Source organism: Garra rufa, chromosome 23 (genome assembly GCF_049309525.1).
Source record: "Garra rufa chromosome 23, GarRuf1.0, whole genome shotgun sequence".
Taxonomy (NCBI): domain Eukaryota; kingdom Metazoa; phylum Chordata; class Actinopteri; order Cypriniformes; family Cyprinidae; genus Garra; species Garra rufa.
In genome coordinates this window covers 6,464,644-6,492,349 of record NC_133383.1, presented here as the reverse complement: position 1 = coordinate 6,492,349, position 27,706 = coordinate 6,464,644, and the positions used below count along the sequence as shown (strand labels likewise).

Here is a 27,706-nt window from a genome sequence, read left to right as displayed (position 1 = left end):
ATAGTTTAGTTTAAAAATTAATACTATTTATTCAATTTTTTTTTACTGAATTATTAAAAATGCTAAAAAAAAAAATAGAATCTTTTTTTAAATAGTTTTATACGATACATTACCTGACATTTCTGACATCAGTGTGGTTGTAATAATGTATAATAATATAAATTGTGTGTATGTAGTCTACACTCCAGCGTTTTGAGGAACGATCCAGGTTCGCGTCGGTCCAGCAGCAGCACCATGCTGGAAGGAGGAGGCGCTCTGGGAAAGTTCGACTTCGAAGTGTCCGACTTCTTCCTCTTCGGCTCGCCGCTCGGCCTGGTCCTCGCTCTGAGGAAAACCGTCGTCCCTTCTTTGGACGGTGTGTTAACCTTGAATACTCTTAATATATAAGAGATAAGTGAATGAAATACTGTGCAGATTAAATGCTAAAGCGATCATTTAAAGTGTGACTTTGTTTTATGGATTACCAGGACTGTGTAATCTCTATTGTTCATGCTATTTTTGTTCTGAAGTTCAGTCTTTCAAATCTTTTAAAGGCTTTAAACCTATTAATCCTATAAGCAACTTAAATCAGAAAGTGAATAGTATGCTAACAGGAGTTTCCCAATCAAACATCTGTTATGTAGAGCACAATAAAACAAACACAAGGATGAACGTGTTGAGTTAAATATTGAAGGCATAACATTGCAAAAAATTCTTAGATTTTTTTTTACTTGTTTCCAGCCAAAATATCTATATATCTAGAACAAGCAAAATAATCTGCCAGTGGGGTAAGAAAAATTATCTTATTTCAAACAGAAAACAGTATTATTTTTCTTACCCCATTGGCAGATTATTTTGCTTGTTTTAAGCAAAAATTCACTTAATTTTGACTTGTTTTTACTGAAAACAAGAAAATAATTTTTACTTGTCTAGAAAATCCTTCTTGATTTAAAATTTTTTAGATATTTTGGCTGGAAACAGGACAAAAGTAAGAAAAGCATTTTTTGCAGTGTGAAGGATCATGTGACACTGAAGACTGGACTAATGAGGCTAAAAATTCAGCTTTGCATCACCGGAATAAATTAAATTTTAAAACATATTGACAGAAAACAGATATATTAAATTGTAATATTATTTCACAATTTTACTCTATTTTTCATGAGATAAATGTAGCCTTGGAGAGCAGTTTTTTTTTTTTTTTTTCAAAAAGTATAATTTTTATTTTTTTTTCCTTCTTTCAGTGGCTCATCTTCGTCCGGCATGCCAGCAGGTTTACAACCTGTTCCACCCAGCGGATCCCTCCGCCTCACGTCTGGAGCCCCTGCTGGAGAAGCGCTTCCACCTGATGCCACCGTTTAGCGTGCCGCGATACCAGCGCTTCCCGCTGGGTGATGGCCAGTCGGCGCTGCTGGGTAAGAGTGGAGAGATTTCTCAGTCAACAAGTTCACCTGCTATGACCCGGATTACACCTGCTGCTAATATATATATCTCGGGTGATCTGATCACCAGTGGTCAGACGAGACGGATCGTTGTTTTTCAGCTGCCATTAACATGCATATAAAAATCTGGCTCTTCTGACCACTCGTGATTGGATTTTGGGTGGACAGTCACTGATTTTGTGACTGCGTGACAGTGTTGTTTTACTATCATTGAGATACGAATATAGTTTTTGTTATTTTATTTTTTATTTGATTTTGTTATTTTATTTAGTTCATATTTTGATATATTTTAATAGTCTTTTTATAACGTTTTTTTTTTTTTTTTTTTAATAAAAGTTGTATTAATTTTGTTGTTTTTTTGTATCATTATTTATTTATTTTCTTAAGCATCAATGTATATATTTATTTTAGTTTTAGTACTAATCTAATTTTGTTTCAATTTTATTTTATTTATAATCTCTCTCTCTCTCTCTCTCTCTCTCTCTCTCTCTCTATATATATATATATATATATATATATATATATATATATATTTACAGTTTTATTTTTAGTACATAAGAAATGTTGCCTTGGCAGCTAGCTGAAAATAATATTTGTATATCATTTTTATTTTTAGATGTTCCATTTTTATCTTAAATTTAAATGGTTACAAATTTTGATGGGATTTTGTCTATATAGTTGTGTTTTGTATTTTTGACATTTGTTTGTTTGTTATATTTATATATATTTTTTTTTTCTTTTTCACAGTTTTAGTTTTAGAACATCCTTGTGCCTTGGCAACTACCCAAAATGAATATGTACAAAAAAATTGTTTTTAATTTCTTATCATAAATTGAAAGTGTTTCTATTTTTGTTGTGTTTTTGTTATTTATTTGTTTATTTATAATAGGTATATATATATTTTAAAATGAAATATTAAAATATTTTTTGTATAGAATATTTTAGTAAAAGAATATTTTCCCATTTTTATCTTCAATTTAATTGATTACTAATTTTGTTGGTGATTATTTATTTATTTATTTATTTGTTTTTAATAGTTATATATAGTTTGAAATTAAATATTAAATAAATGTTTGTATAGAATTTTAATTTTTTATATTTTCCAATTTTATCTTTAATTTAAATGGTTACTAATTTTGTTGGAATTTGTTTCTTTGTTTATTTATTTTTAATAGGTATATGTAGTTTTAAAGTAAATATTTAAATTATTTTGTATAGAAGTTTTATTTTTATATTTTTATGTTTTATCTTAAATTTAAATGTTTACTAATTTTGTTGGATTTTATTTGTTTATTTATTTATTTACTTTTAATAGGTATATATAGTTTTAAATTAAATATTAAATAAATTTTTGTATAGACTTTTTACTTTTTATATTTTCAATTTAAATGGTTACTATTTTTGTTGGTGTTTATTTATTTATTTCTAATTGGTATGTATATATATAGTTTGAAAATAAATGTTAGATTAATGTTTGTATAGAATTTTTATTTTTTATATTTTCCATTTTTATCTCCAATTTAAATGGATACTATTTTTGGGGTTTATTTCTTTCTTTTTATAAATGAAATGTTTATAAATTCTTATTTATTTTTAATATGTCTACAGTTTTGTTTTGTTTTTGTCATTTATTTATTTATTATAATTTTTTATGTTAATATAGGTTTTTTTTTTTTTTTTTTTTTTTTTTTACAATTTTAATACATCAAGGTAAACGTAATACTAGTTTTTTTAGAGATTTTTATTTCAAGTAACACAAATGTTTTTAATTTGTTTTCTAAAATGTCCCTGCTGCATACATCAGTCACTATGTAATATCTCACTTCATGTTACTAAAAATGCAAAATATGCCAAATAAGCCCAGAAAGCTGCGCATAAATAGCTAATTTACATATTTGTTTTAGTGCAGTGGATGATTGACAGGTAAGTAGCCAGTCCTGGATGCATTTGTACAAATTACAGTAGCATTTATACTACAAATGACAGATCACAGAGCATTTCAGACCTCGTTTGCACTTGAATTTGTCATTGCACGGTGAACCAGTGTAAACGAGGCCAATGTGTGATCTCCTGTATTATATTAATATTTTAATGGTTTAGTGTAGAAAAGCAGCACTTTGTAAAAGAGCATCGTCCATCACTGCAGTTTTGCCGTGAGTTTGCTTCACGACTGCTGTTCTCGTGTCACAGTTCGTGTCATTTCTGTCTGTTATTTGTCTTTATTTTCTGTTTCTTTGTCTCTCTCCCGTTCCCGTCGCTGTCATGTCTCCTCGTCCCTCATGCCGCTGGGTTTGACATGTGGCAGTGGAAACCATCCAGAGTAACCCTCACCTCCTGTTGGAGAGTGTGAGCTTTGCCGCCCAGCGCTGTCAGGATGGCATCAGCGAGACTTCCATTCCCGTCCCTGTGCTCAACTGGCAAGCCATGCCGGCCCCCGCCGAGTGTGTGTAGCCATTCCTGGTTTCTTGCATCCCTTTAGCGTAAACGCCCCTGTTGTGTGTGTGTGTGTGTGTGTGTGTGTGTGTGTGTGTGTGTGTGTCACTCCTGTGTGGCGTGTGCCCTCATTTCACACAAGCTGTGTTTGTGCGTCTGCTCTCACATTGATTCTCTGGTTTGGGCTTGACGATTTTGAGTTTCCACTGATTTCCTTCCACTGGTTGCTGCAATGTGGAACTGATGCTATTGAATTTAGAGGTGAAGTGTGTAATTTTTCAATATTAAAAAATGTATAACCATTTATAAGCCATTTACAGGTTGATTTGCACAAAGAGTGTTACGTGTTTGACCACAAAATCAAAAGAAGAAATTCATGTTTCTTTGTTTTTTAATATATATATATATATATATGTGTGTGACCCTGGACCACAAAACCAGTCGTAAGGTTAAATTTTACAAAACTGAGATATATACATCATTCAATAAATAAGCTTTCTATTGATGTATGGTTTGTTAGGATAGGGCAATATTTGGTCAAGATACATCTATTTGAAAATCTGAAATCTAAGGGTGCAAAAAATCAAAATACTGAGAAAATTACCAAAGTTGTCCAAATTAAGTTCTTAGCAATGCATATTACTAATCAGAAATTACATTTTGATAGGTTTACAGTAGGAATTTTACAAAAAATCTTCATGGAACATGATCTTTACTTAATTTCCTAATGATTTTTGACATAAAAGAAAAATCAATAATTTTGACCCATACAATGTATTTTTGGCTATTGCTACAAACATACCCCAGCGACTTAAGACTGGTTTTGTGGTTCAGGGTCACATATATATATATATATATAAATATTGTAAAGGCATAAATTGTAGTAATCTTACGCATTGTTTTTCACATTACTCAAAACTAAACAATAAGTAAATAAATAATTAAGTAAATATATATAAATATTTTTTTTAATTAATATTGTATATAAATTTTTTTTAGATATAATCTGTTTTTTCGATCGTTTATTAGTTAGTTATATATTTAAGTAATTATTTAAATATTACAATATAATAGAATAATCATTTTATATCATATGTATTATTATATAAAATGTAATGGAAAAGTGTGTAAAATCAATTATTTGATTATTACATTTTATTTAAAAAATATTTTGGTATATAAAGTATTTATTTTTATATATAATCTGTATTTTTGAATCTTTCATTGGTTATATATTTAATTAACAAATTGTTTTATTAAATACATTAAGTAAATATATATATATATATATATATATATATATATATATATATATATATATATATATATATATATATTTATTAATGTATTTTTTTTAGATATAATCTATATATTTTCAAACATTCATTAGTTATATATTTAAGTAATGAATTTTTATTTTATTTATTAACATGCTTACTATTTAATTTTTACTAATATGAATTGGACAAAAATATGCTTAAAATAAATATTAAAAAATACTTATTTTAAAATTAGTAATTAACTCAATTATTTAAGTATTGCAATATTGTTGAATATTAAAAATATATTAAAATTAAATTATTTTATATAATAATACTTATATGCTTAAAATGAATTTAATTCAATTATTTAAATATTACAATATAATGTAAGAAAAATTATATTAAAAATGAATTGCTTTATATAATATTTATATGCTTAAAATTATTTGTTCAGTTATTTAAATATTACAATAAAATAGAATAATTATTTTGTATAATATTTATTATATAAAATCTAATCTAGAAAAAAACAGTGCGTAACAATTTATGTATTTTAAAAATATTTTATATACACAAAGTATTTATTTTTTATATATAATTATATTTTTTTAAATGATTCATTAGTTATATATTTAAGTAATGAATTGTTTTATTTATTTATTTACTTGCTTACTCTACTTTTGAGTAATATGAGTTGGAAAGAAATATGCTAATGCTAATAAATTTTTTAATTCAGAATATAATAAATTACATTGGAATGTAATCATTTTTATATAATATTTATATGTTTTAAATAAATTAATTATATTTTTTGAATATTACAATATAGTAGAATATAGAAAAATTATATTCAAATTAGAAATTATTTAAATATTAGAATATAGTAGAATCATTTTATATATATGTAATGATTCATATTAACTTATTGCCAATTTTGGTTTGGGAGTGCTTTTAGAGAGAAATATTATAAAAAATAATGGTCCTTAAATTTCTAAATATTTCTTCTGTTTGATGTCAATGTAAAAAAAATAACATTTCAACCTGTGGGCAGTGTTTGGGAAACCTGTTTGGAAACCAGAATTATATTTTCAATTCCATTTAATTCCATCAGTGCTATATAAATGACACACTTCACCTTTAAAATGACAATAGATCACGGATAATAACACAAATCTTAAATCAAGCATCTTGACTAATGACAAATCCTGTTTCTGATAATGGGTTGCATGTGTTTTTGGTAGATAATGCCCCATGAAGCCCTCAAATAACTCTATCAACTGTTAATGCTCTAATAAATTCCTCCAGAACTGACTAAAATGGACTCAGGGGCAGTATTTACTTCTTTACCTCTTTATGGTTTTGTGTTTGCATCTTCTTTTCACTTCCTTTCATCATTTTGAATCAAATGGCCCTTTTACAAATCAATAGTGATGCATCATTTTAGCTCCGTCCAGAATCTAGTGAGATCACAACGCTGCCTTGTTCTAGATAGACTGCTGTCTAGATAGGCAGCTCACTAGGTTTTGGAACAGAGATTTAGTCAGTACTGAAAATTGTCTGATTTCTGGGCCCTAATTTCCCTGACAGTTCCCGATCTCTGTGAGTAATTGGTGGTTTTGGTCCTCACAGCGGACGCGATGCAGTCGCACAGCATAATGTTTGCGGATCACTCCAATCCTTCGTCTCCGGCATCCATTCCAGCCTTCCGTGGGGCGCGCAGGGCCAGTGAGACCAGCATCGCCAGCCAGGTGTCAGGGTTAGCGGACAGTTACACTGCCTCCAACATCGCCAACAGTAAGTGAACACATGCATACACTCGGTTAGAACAATACGATAATCTAGATGTCAGCTATAGCATATTGCAAGAGTGAAGTAATTGGTGTTTTTACCCCAAAACACATTTTTTTCATTTGCATTAAATATGGAATAAATGAATACATGAACATACACACTACAGTTTAAAAGTTTGGAATCTTTAATATTTTTTTTTTTTTGAAGTCTTTTATGCTCTCCAAGGCTAAATTTATTTGATCCAAAAAACTGTTAAAAACTGTTAAATATTATAAAATATTATTAAAGTTTAAAGAAACTGTTTCTATTTTAATGTGTCATTTATTCCTGTGATGGCAAAGAGGAATTGTCAGCAGCCGCTGAGCATGACTTTTAATTAATATGTTAATTTTGTGGTAGTACATACGTTTTTATATTTTTTTTACATTTAACATTAGTGATACCTTATTATTATTATTACTATTATCTTGAATAAAATTGTATGTAATTTATTTAATGTATTTAGTTTTTTATTCTTTAATAAAAAATAATAAAATGATATTATTATCAGTGTTGGAAACAAAAATATTAAGCATAAAAAACATTTAGTATTTTACAAATAATATTATTTCTGCAGATTTTATACATATATAATCTGTAATTATATATATATATATATAACATTACAGGTTATGAAATTGTTTTTATTGTATTTTTAAATTTAAATTAAATTAAAGTTATTCTTTTTTAAACTTTAAAAAATATTAAATAATAAAAGTTATTAAATATTATTGCAGTTTAAAATAACTGTTTTCTATTTTAATATATTTTAATGTGTCATTTATTCTTGTCATGTCAAGTCAGCAGTTATTAGACATGAATTTTAATGAGTAAAGTTAATTTTGCAGTAGTGCATTAATTGTTTTTATTCTATATTTTATATTTAAAATTAGTGATACCAAATCATTGTTTTTATTATTATTTTATTAGCTTTGATAAAATGTAATGTAATGTAATTGAATTTATTTATTTAATCTATTTAATTTATTATCTGTAATAAAAAAACTAATACAACGACGTTATCATTGTATCATTGTTATTTGATTAAAACAACATTAAGCATCAAAAACCATTTAGTATTATACAAATAACAAGATTATTTCTGCAAAATTGATATCTAATGTTATATATACACACACACACACACACACACACACACACACACATTGCAGTAGTGCATAAATAGTTTTTAATTCAATATTTTTATTTAAATATATAATATAATTATTGTTTAAAAAATGTATTTTATTTAATTTATTCAATTTATTTATCTTTAAAAATTGTATTTAATATTTGCTTTGTATAATTTTAATAATATATAAATAATATTACAAATAACAATATTTTTTCAGCTAAATATATTTATAATATAATGATTGTAATGATCTTATAGATCTTAAAAGATCTTAAAGTTGAAGAACAGCATTTATTTAAAGTAGAAATCATAGAAATCTTTGGCAACATAATTTGATCAGTTTAGTGAGTCTTTGCTAAATAAAAGTATTATTATTCTTATTTTTAATCTTACTTATCCCAAACTTTTGAACTGTAGTGCATCGTGGTTTTCGCAGAAATATTAAACCACAAAAAAAGGTTTTCAACATTTTAGTTCTGCAGATATAGCTAGGAACTATCACACATCATGTCATGTTCACCTTTTGACTGCTGTTGTTTTGATGTTGTTTTTTTCTCTAGTAGCGCAAGCATGCCAACTTAGTCTCTCCAAAAAGCTCAGTCTTTTGTCCCAATTGGCCCTTCCCTATAATAAAAGCGGCTCCCGAAGCCCTTCCCCCAAATCCAGCAAAGCGCAAAATAAGCTGCAGGTAGAAAGGCAGGATTCCAGCTGTTTGGATGATTCAGAGCAGAGCGTCTCTCTAGGCTTTGAGCCCTCACCCTCGCTCGCCTCAGACCCGCCATCACCATGTGTCCCGCTGGACATCGAGCAAGGTACTTGGAGCGTGGGTAGACGTCCGGTCACAGGGTCTCCCGGACCCTCCAGATGCACCCGCTCTCCTGTTTGCCTGCGTTTAGTTTCTACCATTACTGCATTCCCTGCAATCCCTCCTACTTCCTGTTTTAGCCTCCAAATCTTCAGCCTGTTTTCCTGCTGACCTTCCCGGCGCTGACGCCTTTGTTTTTTCGAATTCATGCCCCTTCCCTTTGAAGCTCAGCGCTGGCGCTCTGGTTCTTCATCTCCTGAACCCTGAGCCGCTCTGGGTTTGCTCTGAATGATGAAAACCCTCTGAAGATGCTTTGAAGGATGTTGACTTGTCTTGCTCCCATTATCTGGCTGTGCATCATGCTTATGGCCTGTATGTCTTTTGTTAGCAGGCGCTTATATGTAAGGATGGGAATCATGAGGAATTCACTGATTCTGATTCCACTAAATTATTATTATTATTTTTTTAGTGATTTTGATGATGCTGCCCCACACAATAAGTGGTCCTAACTATATATTAAGCAAAATTATTAAAATTAAAGATTATTACAAATTTGTCTTTATTACATTAGAATATACTGTTTTTGGTAACACATGCAAATAATAATATTATTTATATATTATATGTTTATACAATATATTATTTATATATTAGTCTTACTAATAAAAAAATAACATCACAGGTCATATTATTATGCTAATAATTTAATATTCACCAAATATTATAACTTAATATTATATTATTTGGGTGATACTTAAGGCTAGTAAGGAAAGTTACTAACTATGAATTTTGCATAGAAATCAGGGGCAATTGTTAGTTTTGGGGTAATGTGACATTATAATAATGTATTATTATTATTAATATTATTATTATTATTATTATTATTATTATATTAAAAATACAGCTCAGGGGCAAGAATTTTTTGGTAGTACATAATTTATTTTAACATTAATATTATCATTATTATTATTATTAATAATTCAGAAATGAATTGCAAAAATATTATTTACATATTATGCAGATAATTATGATTTTCCCATACAGTTTAGGGGCATGAGTTGTTAATGTTCAAATTATTTTAACTCTTTTTAAAATTATTATTATAATTACTATTATTATGCAAATAATTATGAATTGTTTGGTAATATAGAAATTATTTTAACCAAATTATTATTATTAATCATTAATTAAAAATTAATTTCCAAAATTTTTTGCATATTATTACGCAAATAATTATTTATTTTGCATACAAATCAGGTGCAATGAATTGTTTTTTTATTTAGTTAACATTAGTCTAACCAAATAATAATAATAATAATAATAATAATAATAATTATTATTATTATTATTATTATTATAAAAGTAATTATGAATTTTCCATACAAATCAGGTGCATGAATTGTTGATTTTGTGCTAATGTATAAATTGTTTTATTATTTATTTAAAATTAGTCTAACCAAGTTAATATTATTATTATTATTATTGAATATCAAAAAATATATTTTGCATATTATTATGCAAATAATTATAAATTTTGCTTACAGATCAGGGGCATTTATAATAAATTTTTTTGGTAATGTATAAATTGTTTTATTATTTGTTTAAAATTTCTCCAGCCTTATTATTCTTAGTATTAATAATAATAATAATAATAACAGTAATAATCATAAAATTAATTTAAGAATATTATTTGCATTTCATTATGCATTATTATTATTTATAATAATAATAATAATAACAACAACAGTTTTTTAGAAAATAGTCTAACCAAATTATTAGTATTATTAAAAAATATAATTGCAAAAATATATATAATGCATTTATTATTATTTGCTTATTAATATGATATGATTATTATTATTAGGCAAATAATTATGAATATTTATACTACTACTACTAAAAATAATAATAATTTAATTATTAATTAAATATTTGCATTTTATTATTCAAATAATTGTCAAATTTGCACATAGATCATGGGCATGAAATGTTAATTTTGTGGTAATGTATGCATTTTTATTTATTTATGAAAAATGTGTCTAGTCTATAATAATAATAATAATTATTATTATTATTAATAACAATAATCATAAAAAAATGTATTTAAAAAAATATTATTAGCATTTTTTATGCCAAAAAAATGTGTATAGTACAGGGACATTCATTTTTCATTTTACTGTAGTGCAAATGCAAAAATGGTTTTTATTGCATAATTTTTATTAGTAATTTTCTTACCAAATTTTTAATAATAAAATTAAAAAAAAAAAAAGTCAGAATTTGTTTTTAACACTTGGAGATTTAATAATCTACAGATTTTTTTAAAAGAACCACTTAATAAGAGTAATTTGTTTGTGAATCTTTGTGCAACCAGTGAGGACGTCGCAATACAAGGAAACATTATCTGATAATTGTCTTTTTTCACAACCCCCAATCTTCCCAGTCAAAATAGAACCAGTTTTAAAACAGAACTGGTTTTCGATTCCCAATCCTACTTGTAGAGAACTATAGGCCATTCAAGAACACTCAACCCCCAATTGAAAGAATTGCAAACCAAAAGCAGGGTTGTGTTCTTGAGTGTTTTTGCAATGGGTCATGGGAGGAAGCAGACAAGAGATGCGCACTACAGCCTCGCAAGGCCCAGTGCACATTACCAAATGACAACTTTCCATTTCTTTACTTCCTTTTGAGCCCCTGAAGCAATCCTGCATCACATGTCCTCCTCCTGTCCTAGAACCAGCAGCTGAAACGTTCATAAATTATGTACAGATGAAAGAGAAATCTGTAATGGCATGTGAAGCTGTCGTTGTAGCGCTAATGGTTTGGACAGGCATGACTGAATGTCCCGTGTCATCTCTCCTGCAGTCGCTGCGCGCTGGTGGGGCACGAAGCGCATTGATTTCGCCCTCTATTGTCCTGATGCTCTGACAGCGTTCCCCACCGTGGCTCTACCTCACCTGTTTCACGCCTCCTACTGGGAATCCACGGACGTTGTGTCTTTCCTGCTCCGACAGGTGACGATTACCATATGATTTAAGATTATAAAATGTTAATTCTGCTTAAAGAAATATTCAGGGCTATTTTCAACCAGAAACATCCCCTATGCAAGCATGCAGTAATGCATAAAAGCAGAATATTTCTTAAAAAAGAGCAGCTCTTCTAGGATAACTGTCCATCGTTGATTGTAATAAAATTAGACAAATAATATAATTTTTTTCTGGCTTTTATTAAAAGAAATTTAATGTAATTATTTAATTTTTTTCATTTATTGTATTTTTTTTTTTTTTTTTTTGCATTTTACATTTATTTAAAAATGTTTAGAAGGGTTATTATAAAATGATTTGTTTAGTCTTTATTATATATTATATTTTATTATATGAATCTTTATTTTTCATACCGTTTAAAGAGCAGTTATCATAGAAAAGCCTTTCTTTTTAATCAAATTGGGATAATATAATATAGTTTCTGATGTATTTTTCAAATATTTTAAATATTTTTTTTATTTAATTTTATTATAAGGCAATTTTTTTGTGTTTATAGATTTTTATTTAGTTATTTTAATATGTTTATGTTGATTTATTTTCTTTATTACATTAAACTTGTTTTTGGTAACATTTGAATGTAATAAAATAAGGGCAGTAATCATAGAAAAGCCATTCCTTTTAATAAAGTTTTTTCTATTTTTTATTTTATTAGTATGTTATTTTTTGTTTATACATACATATACGTTTTATTAATGCATTTAAATAACTATTTAATAAATTTTTGCAAATAACTTTTATTTATTTTATAATTATTGTATTTTTTATTTATACAATTCTTTTAGTTATTTAAGTGTTTAATTGACTATTATATAATTGTTATATTAATTATATTAAATTTTAAACTTAATGTTTTTGGTAACATTTTAATGTAATAAAATAAGGCCAATTATCATATAAACATTTTTAGCTTTTATTTTCTTGTTCAATTATTTTATCAGTATGTTATTTGTTTTTTAAACTTGAATACATATACATTTTGTAAATAAATTTCAAATACTAAGTTAAAAATAAATATTTTTTTAAAATAATTTTGTATTTATTTTATAATTATTGTATTTTTTTTATTTATACATTTCTTAAGTTATTTAAATGTTTATATAATTATTATCTTTATTAAATTAACCTTTAATGTTTTGGTAACATTTTAATATAATAAAATAACGGCAATTACCATAGAAAAGCCATTCTTTTAATAAATATCTTTTAATAAATATAATTTATAATGTTTTTTATTATTATTTTTTTAATTTATTATTTTATTTTAGCATTATTTAATGTTATTTTTTGTTTATACATACATATATATATATATATGTATGTATGTATGTGTGTGTGTGTGTATGTATGTATATATATATATATATATATATATATATATATATATATATATACATTTTAGAAATACATTTAAATTACTAAATAAAAAAGTGTTTTTTTAAATAAAGTTTATAATTATTTATTTTTTATTTATTTTTAAAAATTCTAATCGCAAAAAAATAAAAATTAATTTAGAAAAAAATGCAATTTGGTGATACTTTTATTATTTTTTTTACTATTTATTTATTTGGAATATACAACGGATACTGCAATATGAATACATTTACTTAATTTTAAAATTACTTAAACGTAATTATTAGTGCATAAATTATTTTTAAATGCATAACTGCTAAAAGTTGTATTTTACTTACCAGTAAGACAATTGTCCTAATGAAATTGGGCAAGTATCATTTAATTTTTTATTTTTCTGGCTCTCAGGTGATGAGGCACGAGAACTCTAGTATTTTGGAACTCGATGGGAAAGAGGTTTCAGAATTCACTCCGTCCAAACCGCGGGAGAAGTGGATAAGGAAGAGGACCCACGTGAAGATCAGGGTGAGACGGCCACCTCAGCATCTCTGAAATCCCAATTTGCTGTTAAATCCATTAAGGAAATGTTGCTAACGTAAAAGATGTGTTTGTGTTAAAGAACGTTACGGCAAACCACCGCGTGAACGATGCCGTGTTTACAGAGGACGGCAATCAGGTGGTCACGGGGCGCTTCATGTACGGCCCGCTGGACATGGTCACACTGACAGGAGAGAAGGTTTGTGACTTACAAGTGCCAATGAACCTTAACTTCACTCACTTTCTTCAGAAAATGTCCAAATCTAGTATTGCTGTTATCTACTTAATGACATCTAATTTTTGTACTGATTTCTAGGTGGACATCCACATCATGACCCAGCCTCCGTCCGGTGAGTGGGTGTATTTCACCACAGAACTGACCAATAGCAGTGGCCGGGTTTTCTACACTATTCCCGAGAGCAAGCGGCTGAGCATCGGCGTGTATCCCGTCAAAATGGTGGTCAGGTATGTCTGAAGGTCTGAAGTCTACATGCATTCTGCACACAAACGCTTGTGTTTTCATCAGTTGAATGATATTCTCTGTGTCTGAAGGGGCGACCACACATCTGCTGACAGTTACCTGACGGTGCTGCCGCGCGGGACTGAGTTTGTTGTGTTCAGCATCGACGGCTCTTTTGCTGCTAGCGTGTCCATCATGGGCAGCGACCCTAAAGTGCGAGCTGGAGCGGTTGATGTGGTCAGGTGAGATATTTCTTTATGAATTTATAAACCCTATGAAGCCTGCTGTATCATATTTGATATGCAAATGTCTCTTAATGATCAACATAATGGAAACTTTACTGAAAAAACACACTATCTATTACATGCTGACAGTTTAGACTTTTTTTAAGAAAGTAAAAGGCCTTTTAGTATGAATGTGAAAACATCTGGTTGTGGTCCATGTCTTTTTGCTGTGAAATCATGATTTTCATAAAGTAAACAAGAGAATAACTTGTATTGTTAGTAATATTTAAAAAATAATTACAATTTTTTTTTCTTTATACATTTGTATTTAATTATTTAAATACATTTTAAAGGCTATTTTATTATATTAAACTTTACTGTTTTTGGCAACATTTTAATATAATAAAATATTTTATTAGTGTGTTATTATTTATATTTACTTATTTATTATATTTATTTATTTAGATGTTTAAATATTTTAAATATCTCAACAAAAAAATACAAATAAAATAAATACATTTGTTAAAATGATGTTTCTATTTTTTTTCATTTTTATTTATTTATTTTTATTTTAAAAGGGACAGTATGCATTAATTAACGTAAGTAAACAAGTCTACTATGTAAATGTACCAGATTTAGCTATTCAGGCTCATTTCCATCTGCAGTCCCTGGCAAGTCCAAAAATACACAGAAAAACATTTAAATTTATTTGATAATAATATTTTTTTTTATTTATAGTTTTTTTTTTTTTTGTTATTCAAACATTTAAAAAACTATTATATAATTGTTATCTTTATTATATTAAACTTTACTTGCCAAACAATTATAAAAATCTAATTGCAAAAAGATAATGTTAATGTATTTAACAATGTATTTAATGTATTATATTGTTTGTATTCATACATCTCAGTGTTTCCCCTACTATTATCTTAGGGGGGCGGTTAAATATGTTTAAAAGACTACTGTAAAATTGTTATTTTTGTTATATTAAATTTTACTGTTTGGTAATATTTGGTGGCAATGTAATAAAATAAGGGTAATTATCTTGATAGCTGTTAATAGTTTGATAGTTCATATTTTTATAGCATGTAAAAGGTATTTTAGTATAAATCTAATTTTTAATGATTTTCATGAAGTAAATGTACAAATAACTTTGAATATTTTTTAGCAATATTTTAAGATGAAAACTTGATGAACATGCATATTCTTTTAGAAAAATCGTGTTAAAATATGTGTATAATCATCAAATATCAATCAAATATGATTATCAGGCTTTTGAGGAATGTTTATTTGTTTATCTCTCTGTCATCCTTGTATCGCATTGCTTTATATGTGTTGAAACAATATGTGATATCAGCATCTGCTCCAGATTGCATATTTCTGCCCAGTTTGAGGCTTTGAATATAATGTAGGTGTAGGTGTGAGCTCCAAATTGTCACTGTATCACACTATATGAGCCATAAAAACCTGTAGTATAAAATATGATGCTCAACAATAAATATTTAGTCTAAAGGTTCAATAAACAGCTACATTTCAATCAAAAATCTGAGAATTATTTCATGTCAAATGACGGTGGTTGGTCCTGTTTCAGGCACTGGCAGGATCTGGGTTACCTGATAGTGTACGTGACAGGGCGTCCAGACATGCAGAAGCAGCGCGTGGTGGCCTGGCTTTCACAGCACAACTTCCCTCACGGGATCGTGTCGTTCTGTGACGGGCTCGTACACGACCCCCTCCGACACAAAGCCAACTTCCTCAAGTCTCTCATCACAGAGGTGAGAATATACATAGACACCTTCCTGTTTGGGGGTGCAGTTTCGTCTACTACACATATGGAAGTATGCGTGATGCTCGAGGTGTTTTCAGTAGCAATTGAATGGATTGTAATTGATTCGTGATCTATATGGGCCTATATAATATAGTGAAAGTAATTTTTATTTTAATCATTCCAGAGAAAGCAAAGGAAAAGGAGAACTCTATTTGTTACTTGCACACTGTTATCTGTTTACAGCCACACACACATGAAGCACGTACACGCAGAAAGGGTGTTTTTCAGACGGAGCACGAACACCAAACTGAATCCTCTTTCGAATCTCCTTCACTCCTTGCTTTATACACATAAAATTATGACAAAATATCAATCGCTCGTCAATCGTCTTAAAGGAGTAGTTCACTTTCAGAACAAAAATTTACAGATAATGTACTCACCCCCTTGTCATCCAAGATGTTCATGTCTTTCAGTCGTAAAGAAATTATGTTTTTGAGGAAAACATTTCAGGATTTCTCTCCATATAATGGACTTCTATGGTGCCCCTGAGTTTGAACTTCCAAAATGCAGCTTCAAAGGGCTCTAAATGATCCCAGCCAAGGAGGAAGCGTCTTATCTAGCGAAACGATTGGTTATTTTCTAAAAACATTTACAATTTATTTACTTTTTAATCTCTACACACACAGAGCTAGATAAGACGAGCATTTGAGGTTAAAAAGTATATAAACTGTGATTTTTTTTTTTTTTTTTTTTTTTTTTTTTTGAAAATAACCGATCGCTTTGCCATATAAGACCCTTTTTTCCCTCGTCTGTGATCATTTAGAGCCATTTCAAGCTGTATTTTGGAAGTTCAAACTCGGGGGCACCATAGAAGTCCATTATATGGAGAGAAATCCTGAAATGTTTTCCTCAAAAAGCATAATTTCCTTACGACTGAAAAACGGATGTGTATCGTCATATTGGATTCGTGCATCAGGTCTTAATGAGTCATCAGCTTATAAACATAACTGCTACTGTCATAATGCTCAGTACACAACAAAACACATTTTTGACAAAGATGAATCTCAATTTAATTTCTAAAACACTATGCAATGTTATTTTACACTTAATTATTACATTTCTGTACATGAATACTACCGAACTCTTTTAGGCCAGTAGTTTTTGCTGGGGTATCGAAAAAGTACTTAGCTTTGAATAATGGAAAGCAAAGTTTTTACTGATCTAAAAAATGAAATTATGAGATTTGTGATCCATTAAACCACTAGTTTTCAGTGTCTGTGTCTCAATGTATGAACACATGAACTTCATTTCCTGAGCTTCACTTCAGAAATGATGACAGAATATATCATCATTGTACAGTAAAATGTACTTCCCAAAGTAATAATGTAAACTGTATAAATTTGTATACAGACTGTATAAATGTTACGCAGTATACTTGTTTAATATGGATAAAACTAACAAAAAATATATTTTAATAATTACTAATACAATTCTATAATATATATTATTAATATTATTGTAAGGAATTTCATGCAACCAAGATATTTTTTATGTTTTCATTTATGCAGTATACAAGTTGTGTAGTGCATCACTTTATTTGATTTTTGTAAATTATTTTTTTTTTTTTTCCATTTAACTGCATTTTTAAGGATTTTTAAATAAACTTTTTATAATAAATTTGTATTGAATCATTAAACAAAATTTGGAAGGAAATGGAAAACGTTATTTGGGAAAAAATAAAACTTTGTGGGGATTTAATAGGTCCCTATAGAGATTTAATTCCTCATTAATGGAATGAAATAAATATTCTCGTAAATATCAAATGATGGGGAAATAAGTATGGTGATTAAAGGATTAGTTTACTTCCAATTTACTCACTTCATGTCATCCAAGAAGTTCATGTCTTTCTTTCTTTAGTCGAAAAGAATTACATTTTTTGAGGAAAACATATAGTGGACTTCAATGGATTGAAGGTTAGAAATGCAGTTTCAGTGCAGCTTCAAATGGCTCTAAAGATCCCAGCCAAGGAATAAAGGTCTTATCTAGCGAAAAAAAATAAAATGTATATACTTTTTAACCTTAAATGCTTGTCTTGTGCTAACTCTGCAATGCACATGCGTACTCTGTGCAATTCAGTTCAAAACAGCTAGGGTCGGTTAAAAAACTCCATCTCATTTTCTCCTCCAACCAATCTGAATGTGCAAAAAAGGTCAAACGGCCTTTACAAAAAATGGTAAAACAGTGATGTAGGACGATTTTGAAGTTGGAGGATAACCATTAAATTGAGTTTTTTGACATACCCTAACTGTTTTGAACCGGAGTGCACGGATTACGCATGCGCATCGTAGAGCTTGTACAAGATTTGTTTTAGAAAATAACCAATCGTTTCACTTTCACACAATCATTATTCCTCGGCTGGGATCGTTTAGAGCCCATTGAAGCTGCATTAAAACAGCATTTTTAACCTTCAATCCGTTGAAAGTCCACTATATGGAGAAAAATGCTGGAATGTTTTCCTTAAAAAACATAATTTCTTTGCAACTGAAGAAAGATAGACATGAACATCTTAGATGACATGGCGGTAAATTACCAGGAAATTTTTATTTGAAAGTGGAGTAATCCTTTAATATTTGTAGCATGCCAACTGAGATTTGTTCGTTCGGGACAGTGCACATTAATGAACAATCTAACATTTCTGTACAGACTGTAAATGAGCCAGGTTGTAGCATAAATGCTAATTTTCACCTGTGAAAATGAGATGCAGCCAGTGATCAAAACAAGACCATAATACAACAAGAAAGGTGTATAAACATATCTTAGACATATATTGTTCCAGTCTTTGCTTATATTTAAACTGTTTAATCATGTTTAAAGATTATCCTGCTCTTTTGTAGGCACATATGAAGATCTTCGCTGCCTACGGCTCCACTAAGGACATCTCTGTGTACACGTCACTGGGTCTGCCGCCATCACAGATCTACATCGTAGGGAGACCAACCAAGAAAATGCAACACCAGTGTCAGGTATCTTTGTGCACAGTTTTTCCTCTAAGCTTTTTTATGCACTTTCATTGACCTCATTTTCTCTACAGTTCATTGCCGACGGCTACGCGTCTCACCTGTCCCAGCTGGAATACAATCAGCGATCGAGACCCGCCAAAACCGGCAGCACTCGCATGGTCCTGCGGAAAGGCAGCTTCGGGCTTGGCGGCAGCGGGGATTTCCTGCGGAAGCGCAATCACTTGCTGCGCACCATTTCCTCACAACCCACATCCTCCACGCCGCCCGTGCAAATAGGACGTCCCGAACGCGCGCAGAGCCAATCGGAGTGTGACCGCGAGCGGGCCGAACGTGCCCAGAGGAGCATGAGCATTGCCGCCGGCTGCTGGGGCCGAACCAGCAAACTCGAGGGCGGAGCCCTGAGCCCAAAATAGGCTCCACCCACCGGGTCCAAAAATCTGGAGGCACGTCGTTCTGGAGGCTGCAAAATCGGACACGACGAAATCTCACAGTATTACAACAGACTCTGTGAGCCAACCTCACGGCATTGCATGGGAATTGTTTTTCGTTCATGTTTTAGTTTTGTTTTTTAATCCGGCAGCCAAACATTTTCCAGAAATCTAGCGCCTTAAGCATCGCTCTGGGTCGTGGCCCTCGCCTCTGACTTGATTGAATGTACTGTCGGGACTGAAAAACGGATCGTTTGGGTGGGTATGGACTTCTCCCGCTTCTCCTATCATTCCCCTTCCGGTGTCCCCACACATGTAAATATGTGCCTCCTCTTACCTGCTCAGGGTAGCCATGAACTCGAGGAGCTGATAAGACCCAGAGGCCATTTCACATGGGTTTTGCGTTGGGCCGGCCCATCCCGGCAGCCTCTCCGAGTCCAATCCCAGCAGCATTTGGCAATAAGGATCCAATCCCATCACACCAAACTCCGTCTGCAGGCCTTAACTTCACATTTAGAGCACGAATGAACTCTCAAAGGAACAACTATCCCTTTACAAGGCCATCTGCTCGCAATACCTCCGGCATGGGCTGCTGGGTCACGTTTCTTTCTTTCTCGCCGTTTCGTTCACTTCTGAGCCACCGAACGCGATCGTAAGCACACGTTAAGCCACATCCGCTGAAGTGAAACTTTTTCCGCTGCTGCTGTCGCTGTCGACGTGAAGAGAGTTTCCCATCGAGCTCGCTGTATTTGCATGGCGGACAGTTTTTCCAAGATTTCGCTTAATCATTTCCTCTTTGAGGTCCTTTGCACTCATTTCCGGGAGCGGTTAGGCTCGCTCGATTCGAACGGCCAAAACGATTCATTTCGAAAGCTGTAGTTCTGCAACTGCATAACCTCATTGTTTTTTTGCACTAGTGGAATAGTGGAGGTCCTTGTTACCATCTCATGTCGCTACATAACGTTGGTGTGTAGTACATGACCCTTTTATTTATGGCAGGGTATTTATATATAGGAAACGGCGACAACAAAGCTCAAGCAAAGTGCCAAAACCATGGCAGGATCATAGGAACCCGAACACGTCCCGACGTTCCCCATGCATTGTAGCAACGTCCCCCAAGCGTTTCGATGGCACATGTATAATGTTTTTAAGATTTTAGATCATTTTAGATCAACTTCAGTCCTTTAAAACGTTCAGTTATCTATGATATTGTCCATATGTTCATATGTAAGTGATTGAGGTATATAGAAGTTGTGCTTTTAATTTTCGCGATTTTAGATCGGACGGCAAGACAGAGTTCGTCTGAATCACAAACACACTGGAATAGCCATGCTGCATGTGCGGACTCAAACCGAGAGACTTCGAACATAAGCCAGGATGTTCTGAATGGGACTTCAAACAGTGTAGATACTGTAAAGATGTAAATTTCACTATATAGGATATGTTACGGTCAGAATTTATTTATTTCTGTAGCTTCATAAGATGATGGATATTTCAGGTTTCCATGTGTTGCTTTATTCCTTTGTCCAACAGTTCTGAAATGCTTCTTTTAACGGACCAATGACGTGTCTCCTTGTGCATAATCCTTGACAGTGTTTCCGTAGCAAAACTCTAGACGACGCCGCCGCCACCGCCACCGCACGGACAATCAGTTCAGCAAGGAGCACGTGTACAACAACAACGCTCTTATTCTGGAGACCTCGCGCTCTGGAAACCGGTTTATCGAATTGAAATTTCCACGTAATGTGAATCGGAATGTGAATGTGGTTCTGTGAGAGATTCAAAACGACTCCAAACAACTCGGTGCTGTACAATGGCATTCGGACTGGTGTTACTAGTCTTCACAGGTAAAGTTTTAACGCGTCTAGTTTGGTACTAGACATCAGGGTTCTCAATTGAATATGCTGAAAGGTTTGTGAACTTGATATATCTAGGTCATCTTGGCTGTTGGCTTATGATTTGAATTTTAACCACTGAACAAATTCTCAGTCTGGGAATGGCAAATTTCTGTTACGTTATTCCACACACACAGTTTTCAAGCTACTTTCCACCAATGTTGGGCAAGCTGATGCGCTTCGTTGAGTTTTATTTCCAAACTGTAGATGCATCGCAGGGAACCGTACGACGACATTATTCGTGCCACAGTTTTTACGCGGCAAGCATCCATCCGTTGAAACATCCGCGGCCTCGCTTGTAGGCCGGCGTGCAAGTATTATATCTTCAGATTATAGCCACTTTTGTACTTTGCATGACACAGAAGAGCTTTCTTACACTTTCCTGTACTCTTCAATAATGGGCCACACTACAAACCTCCGATTTATAGTTATTCCGATTATGCTGTTGTCTATATAAGATCATCATATCAATTGTTCCTACCAAATATTTAAACGATCCTAGCGTTAATCCCAAATCCAGTCATATTTTTTTAAAAACTGACATATATTAAAAGACGTATAAATACTGGTAAAATGTTGACATCTACAGTATTTTTGAAGATATGTGAATGCTGATGAGTGTGCACAGGTGTTTCACAACACAAGCGCGTTGGATGACATAAATATGGCGAAGTGTCTCGGAAGTATCCTGTTTTGTGCCCATCTTGTTTGTTGCCAAAACTTTCAGATTGCTGTACAAACCATTTCAAAAGAAATCACTTTCCCAGCTACTTTTCGATGATGAATGGAGACGTACTGCAGGTTCATTTTACACTCCTGTTGACGTACTGATCTGGACTGACTCGCTCCTTTACAGTTTTCTTACCAGGTCGGTGGTTCAGTGCTCTCATATGTATAACTGTATGTACTGTGGATTAAATACAGTTGGACAACTGTGCAAGTTTCTTGTGATTCATCATTACCCTGGAAAAAACTGTCTTAAGTAGCATGGGTGTATTTGTAGCAATAGCCAAAAATACATTGTATGGGTCAAAATTATTTATATTTCGTTAATGCCAAAAATCATTAAGATCATGTTGCATTAAGATATTTTGTAAATGTCCTACTGTAAATATATCAACACTTATTTATTGATTAGTAATATGCATTGCTAAGAACTTCATACTTGAAAGAAATTAATATATAGAAATTATATATTTTAATTTTTAGTATTTTCCACCTGATAGCACCATTTTCTCAGGTTTCTGTCTTCTGGGGGGGGGAAAATGGCCAATTAAATTGAACTTATATAATTATAATTGTGTTTGTGTATTGGTATAGATATCAGAGTGTTGGTATATATTGAGAAATTTGAGAGTGTGCCAAGTTTTTTCTCTTTTTTTAATTTAAATAAAAAACATCAGTAGCCTATGTAAACAAACCAACATTCAAATGGTTAAAATCCTGAAAAGGAATTTAACCATTAAAATATATAGTTTTAGTATAATAGTAAAATATTTGTATGTAATATGTAACCCTAGATCACAAAATCAGTCATAAGGTATATTTGTAGCAATAGACAAAAATACATTGTATTTGTCAAAATGATCTATTTTCTTTTATGCCATAAATCATTAGGATATTAAGTAAAGATCATGTTCCATGAAGATATTTTGTACATTTCCTACTTTAAATATATCAGAGCTTAGTTTTTGATTAGTATATGCATTGCTAAGAAGTTCATTTGGACAATTTTAAAGGTGATTTTCTCAATATTTAGATTTTTTTTGCACCCTCAGATTACAGATTTTCAAGTTGTATCTCAGCCAAATATTATCATGTCCTAACAAACCATACATCAATGGAAAGCTTATTTAGCATTCTGATTCAAAAATGTACCCTTATGACCAAGGCCACATATTTTTTTTATTAATTTTTTTTTTGACACAGATGCTTTTGTCACTTTGGATATTAACCAAAATTAGTTATGAATGAATAAATAAATGAATTTTGATTGTCATTGTGCACCCAGGAGTACAGAACAACTAAATATTGTTAGCAGGTCTTTTGGACATCAGATAACAAATAAGGAACAATACGTAGTTAAAAAAAACTATAAACAACACAAGAGCGCACCTCTGCCATGTTGGATTCTTTCATTGCACTGTTTGTATATAACTATTATTTGTGCCTCATGCCTTTTAGGGAGCTATGCTGTAGCTACATAACATTTTGTGTAAACTTGCATTCTTATTATTTTCTTGATAAATTAAATTATTAAATGGGATTTTAGGTTGCAGTAAGCGCTTTCTGAGAAACAGCTGAAAATTGAAATCCTTGTTGAAAAAAAACAGCATATGCTGGTTAGGTATGTTTTGGTGCTGGGATGCTGGTTTTAGCTGGTTTATGCTGGTCCTTGACTAGTAAGGACCAGCATAAACCAGCTAAACCAGCACCAAAACATACCTAACCAGCATATGCTGTTTTTTTTCAACAGGGATCCAAACAGCCAACAAACAATTTTTGAATATGTTATCTGTTTTGTGTGTGTGCTAAAAAAAAGTGATGTTCGTGTACAATCCTGGCTGTTTAAACACTTTTGCCACTACTTTTCAGAGAAAGTTGCTAAAGGAAGGTTAATTTGTTGCTAAATCACGATGATATCATTGCGTAATCGAGACAAAATTGTCACATATATTGTATATCTGTTCATTTAGATTTGTTGTTAAAATAATATAAAATATAAATAACTTTTTTTTAAATACATTCAATTATTAAACACGTGCACATTTTTGAATGATTAAAATGTAAAGTTTTTTTAATAGATAGTAAATTAGCAATACTACACATCCTCAGCTATTATGCTTTAAGCAGTGTATTAGTAGTGTGCTACACTCTAAGAAAAGTCTGTAAAAATAGGGCACAATCTACTATGTTAATATGAAAGAATTTTACGTGTTTTTTTTTTTTTACCTGCATTTTAAATTACGCATTGTAAAAAATCTTGTGTAATTTGGATGGAAAATGTGTGCCTTTTTATTGCTAAAAGTTGCCAATTTTTTTTTTTTTTTTAAATGCTAAATTTGTTGCTAGGGGCTTTTTGAAGAAAAAGTTGCTAGGATAATTGCCGTTGTCTCTCAATGGCTCTCTGGGGTAGACTGAAAAGTTGACAAATGATGTTGGCAACACTAGATGAAAAACATTTGGCTCTGCAGTGAGCAGTACTTGGACCAATCAGGCTTAGCACCATAACACTGTTGTAGCCAATCAGCAATAGCGGGCGTTTACATTCATAATGAGGGAGGAGCCAGAGAGCGTGAGTGCGCGGGAGATTTGTATAGCTAAAGATGTCCGAGCCAAGTTACCACAGAGAGAAAAGTCAGAGGAATATAAGTGGAAAAGAAGTGTTTAGACCAGGCAAGAGCTGGAATCTGCGTTAATAATGAGCTTTCCGGCGCTGGAGAGACGTTTGGACAGCAGGAAGTCAAATAACGTTAGATGGACGGACGCCAGTTTCTGCTTGACACGTGAGTAGCGTTGGTTTTGCTGTTTCACAAACAACCGAGATAAACTGTTGTTTCAACAGGATAGTTCTCTTTCATAGGTTCACTCAACGCTGCGTAGAAGCTTACGCATTGGGAAACACCCCTGGTGTGACGATTGTCTGAAGCCCTATAGAATCACGCCAATTCATTGGCTGATGGCGCGAAGCTCCACCTCACGCAATACGTGACCTACCTAGATAGCGCGCGCGCCATCTTATTCCTCAGATTTTCCTCTCTTCAGAAGCGTTCGCTTCTCTTGGGTTTTCTGTAAGCCCAATTCGACGATTTCGTGAATTATATTCACTTCAGCGACCGCATTAGTGGAAATACTTCTCCTAGCGGTGAGTGAATATGGATTTTCGCCGTTGCCATCCTCCGTGCTCTCGCCTCATGTCGAGTGATGATCAGCATGGTAAGTGCGTCAAGTGCATGGGCCTTGCCCATGCGCGCGACGCTTTGTATGGCAATTCTTCATGCAAATGCTGCGAGAATTTTACTTTAAAAACCTTGCGCGCTAGACTCGCGGTTTTTGGAGATGAATCCGCGGCTTCCTCCCGCCGTGCAGCTCCGGAGGCCTCCTCCCTCCGTGAAGCCGCGGCCTGGAGTTCTGATGTGGAGCTCGAGGCGATGGAGAGCGAGCAGTTTTCACTTTCTTTCCCTCCTTCGCCCGAGCGCCGTCGCGCGGTTTCTCCGGTTGTATTTTCTCGCGGCTGTCTTGCACCAAGCCCGGAGGCGCGAGATTTCGTTTCCTTTGGTTTGGAAGACGTTTTATTTACCGCGGCTTCCGACTCTGAGGACTTCGGATCCGCGGCGCCCGACGTTCTCCCGCCTAGCGGCCAGGAGGCGCGGCCTTCCCCAGCCTATTCTGAGCTGGTTGATGTTTTGACGCGAGCTACGGAGAAATTAAGCTTAGATTGGCCGGATGAACCTCGTGAATCCCAGTCATCTAAGCTTGATGAGCGCTTTCTCTGTAGCTCTGGGGCGCGTCCGGCGAGACGTAAGCTGCCTTTTTTTCCTGACCTGCATCACGAGATTTCCAGGTCATGGAAGCAGCCCTTTTCTTCACGTCTCACTAACGCGGCGGCCGCTGACTTCACCAACCTTGTCGGTTCTGTGGAGCAGGGTTATGCTGCAGTCCCCGCTGTTGAAGACACGTTGGCTGCGCATCTCTCGCCTAACTCCGCCCCCTCTTGGAAGTCCCGCCCTCTCCTCCCCTCTAAGCCATGTAGGACCACTTCCGCTTTAATCGGGAAGTCCTACATGGCGGCGGGCCAGGCGGGCGCAGCTCTTCACACCATGGCCATTCTTCAGGCCTATCAGGCAGAGGTGTTGAAGGAAATGGACGAAGGTGACGGTTTGACTCCCGAGGCGGTTAAAGAGCTTCGCAGAGCTACCGACCTAGCTCTTCGTGCTACTAAGCACACAGCCCGTGCGGTTGGACGCAATATGGCGGGCTTAGTGGCAGCTGAGCGCCATTTGTGGCTTAATCTCACGGAGATTAGGGAAAAAGAAAAGGTTTTCCTTCTCGATGCCCCTATCTCTAGCTCTGGCTTATTCGGCGACGCGGTTTCCACCGTCGTGGATAAGTTCAGGGCGGCTAAGACGCAGTCAGCTGCGTTTAAGCAGTTCATGCCACGGCGTTCGCGCGAGTCGGCTAGCGCTTCATCCTCCAGGGAACGTCCGGCCCCGGGGAAGGAGCCAGTTGGTAGAGCTAGTGACGCGGCGCATCCCCCACCATACACGGTCTGGGGAGCCCGTGGTCGCCCTATGTCTCGCCAGCGCCCTCGCAAGCGGATTGATCTAAAGCACCCTGGGAAGCCTCCCGCGGCTTCCTCGGGTCGCTCCTGATGTGTGTGGCAGAAAGAGGAGAGCTTCCCCCGTCCTGTCGGATCGCGACAGACCGCTGAAGCGTATCTGTCCGTCCCCAGTACGCTCTCCTCCACCAACTGCGCAGTCCTTGCCGCTTCGTGCGCTTCAAGGTCAGCAGGCCATTCCTCCTGTGTGGCGGTCGTTGAAGGTAGGAGACACCTCCGGTTTTCTCCCCTCAGGGCCGCTGCAAGCTGCAGGCATTGTTCGCGCGGTGAGGGACGCCCAGAGCTTTCCCCCCGCACCGACTTTCCCTGCCCTTCCCATTGTGGCTTCATCAAGCCACGTCCCCGCGTTAGAGGACGCTATGCGCTCTCCTCAGCCGCGGCTGGCCGCATGTCCTCCCCTTCTAAGGGACGCCCACAGCGGGGACCCAGAACTGGTATCCCCCTTGGACTGCCCCGCTCTGCTACCCCTATCAACATTCCTTGGAGCATGGCAGGATCTGCCAGGAGTGTCACCCTGGGTTCTTCGAACAATCCAGTTTGGTTATACGCTCCAGTTTGCTCGCAACCCTCCCCGTTTCAATGGGGTCCTTCTTACTGCAGTGAACAGCGCAGACGAGGCTTCTGTCCTGCAACAGGAAGTTTCCTCCCTTCTGCTCAAGGGGGCAATAGAGGAGGTTCCCTCTTCGGAACTAAACCTAGGCTTTTTCAGCCGATATTTTTTAGTACCGAAAAGAGATGGAGGCCTGCGTCCCATTTTGGATCTAC

At 33.5% G+C, this 27,706-nt stretch overlaps 1 protein-coding gene across 1 annotated transcript in view; it reads left to right on the top strand.

The window, feature by feature from the left end:
* The window catches only part of pitpnm2 (phosphatidylinositol transfer protein, membrane-associated 2), a 112,565-nt gene extending 90,022 nt beyond the window's left edge, over positions 1–22,543 (top strand). Inside the window, 12 exon segments of the mRNA XM_073829172.1 lie at positions 177–355; positions 1,221–1,391; positions 3,724–3,861; positions 6,743–6,907; positions 11,746–11,894; positions 13,680–13,796; positions 13,891–14,007; positions 14,125–14,273; positions 14,361–14,510; positions 16,084–16,267; positions 19,155–19,283; positions 19,352–22,543. Of these exon segments, the coding sequence (XP_073685273.1) occupies positions 177–355; positions 1,221–1,391; positions 3,724–3,861; positions 6,743–6,907; positions 11,746–11,894; positions 13,680–13,796; positions 13,891–14,007; positions 14,125–14,273; positions 14,361–14,510; positions 16,084–16,267; positions 19,155–19,283; positions 19,352–19,693 (1,990 nt within the window). The 3' untranslated portion in view covers positions 19,694–22,543.
* The last annotated feature ends 5,163 nt before the right edge of the window (positions 22,544–27,706 follow it).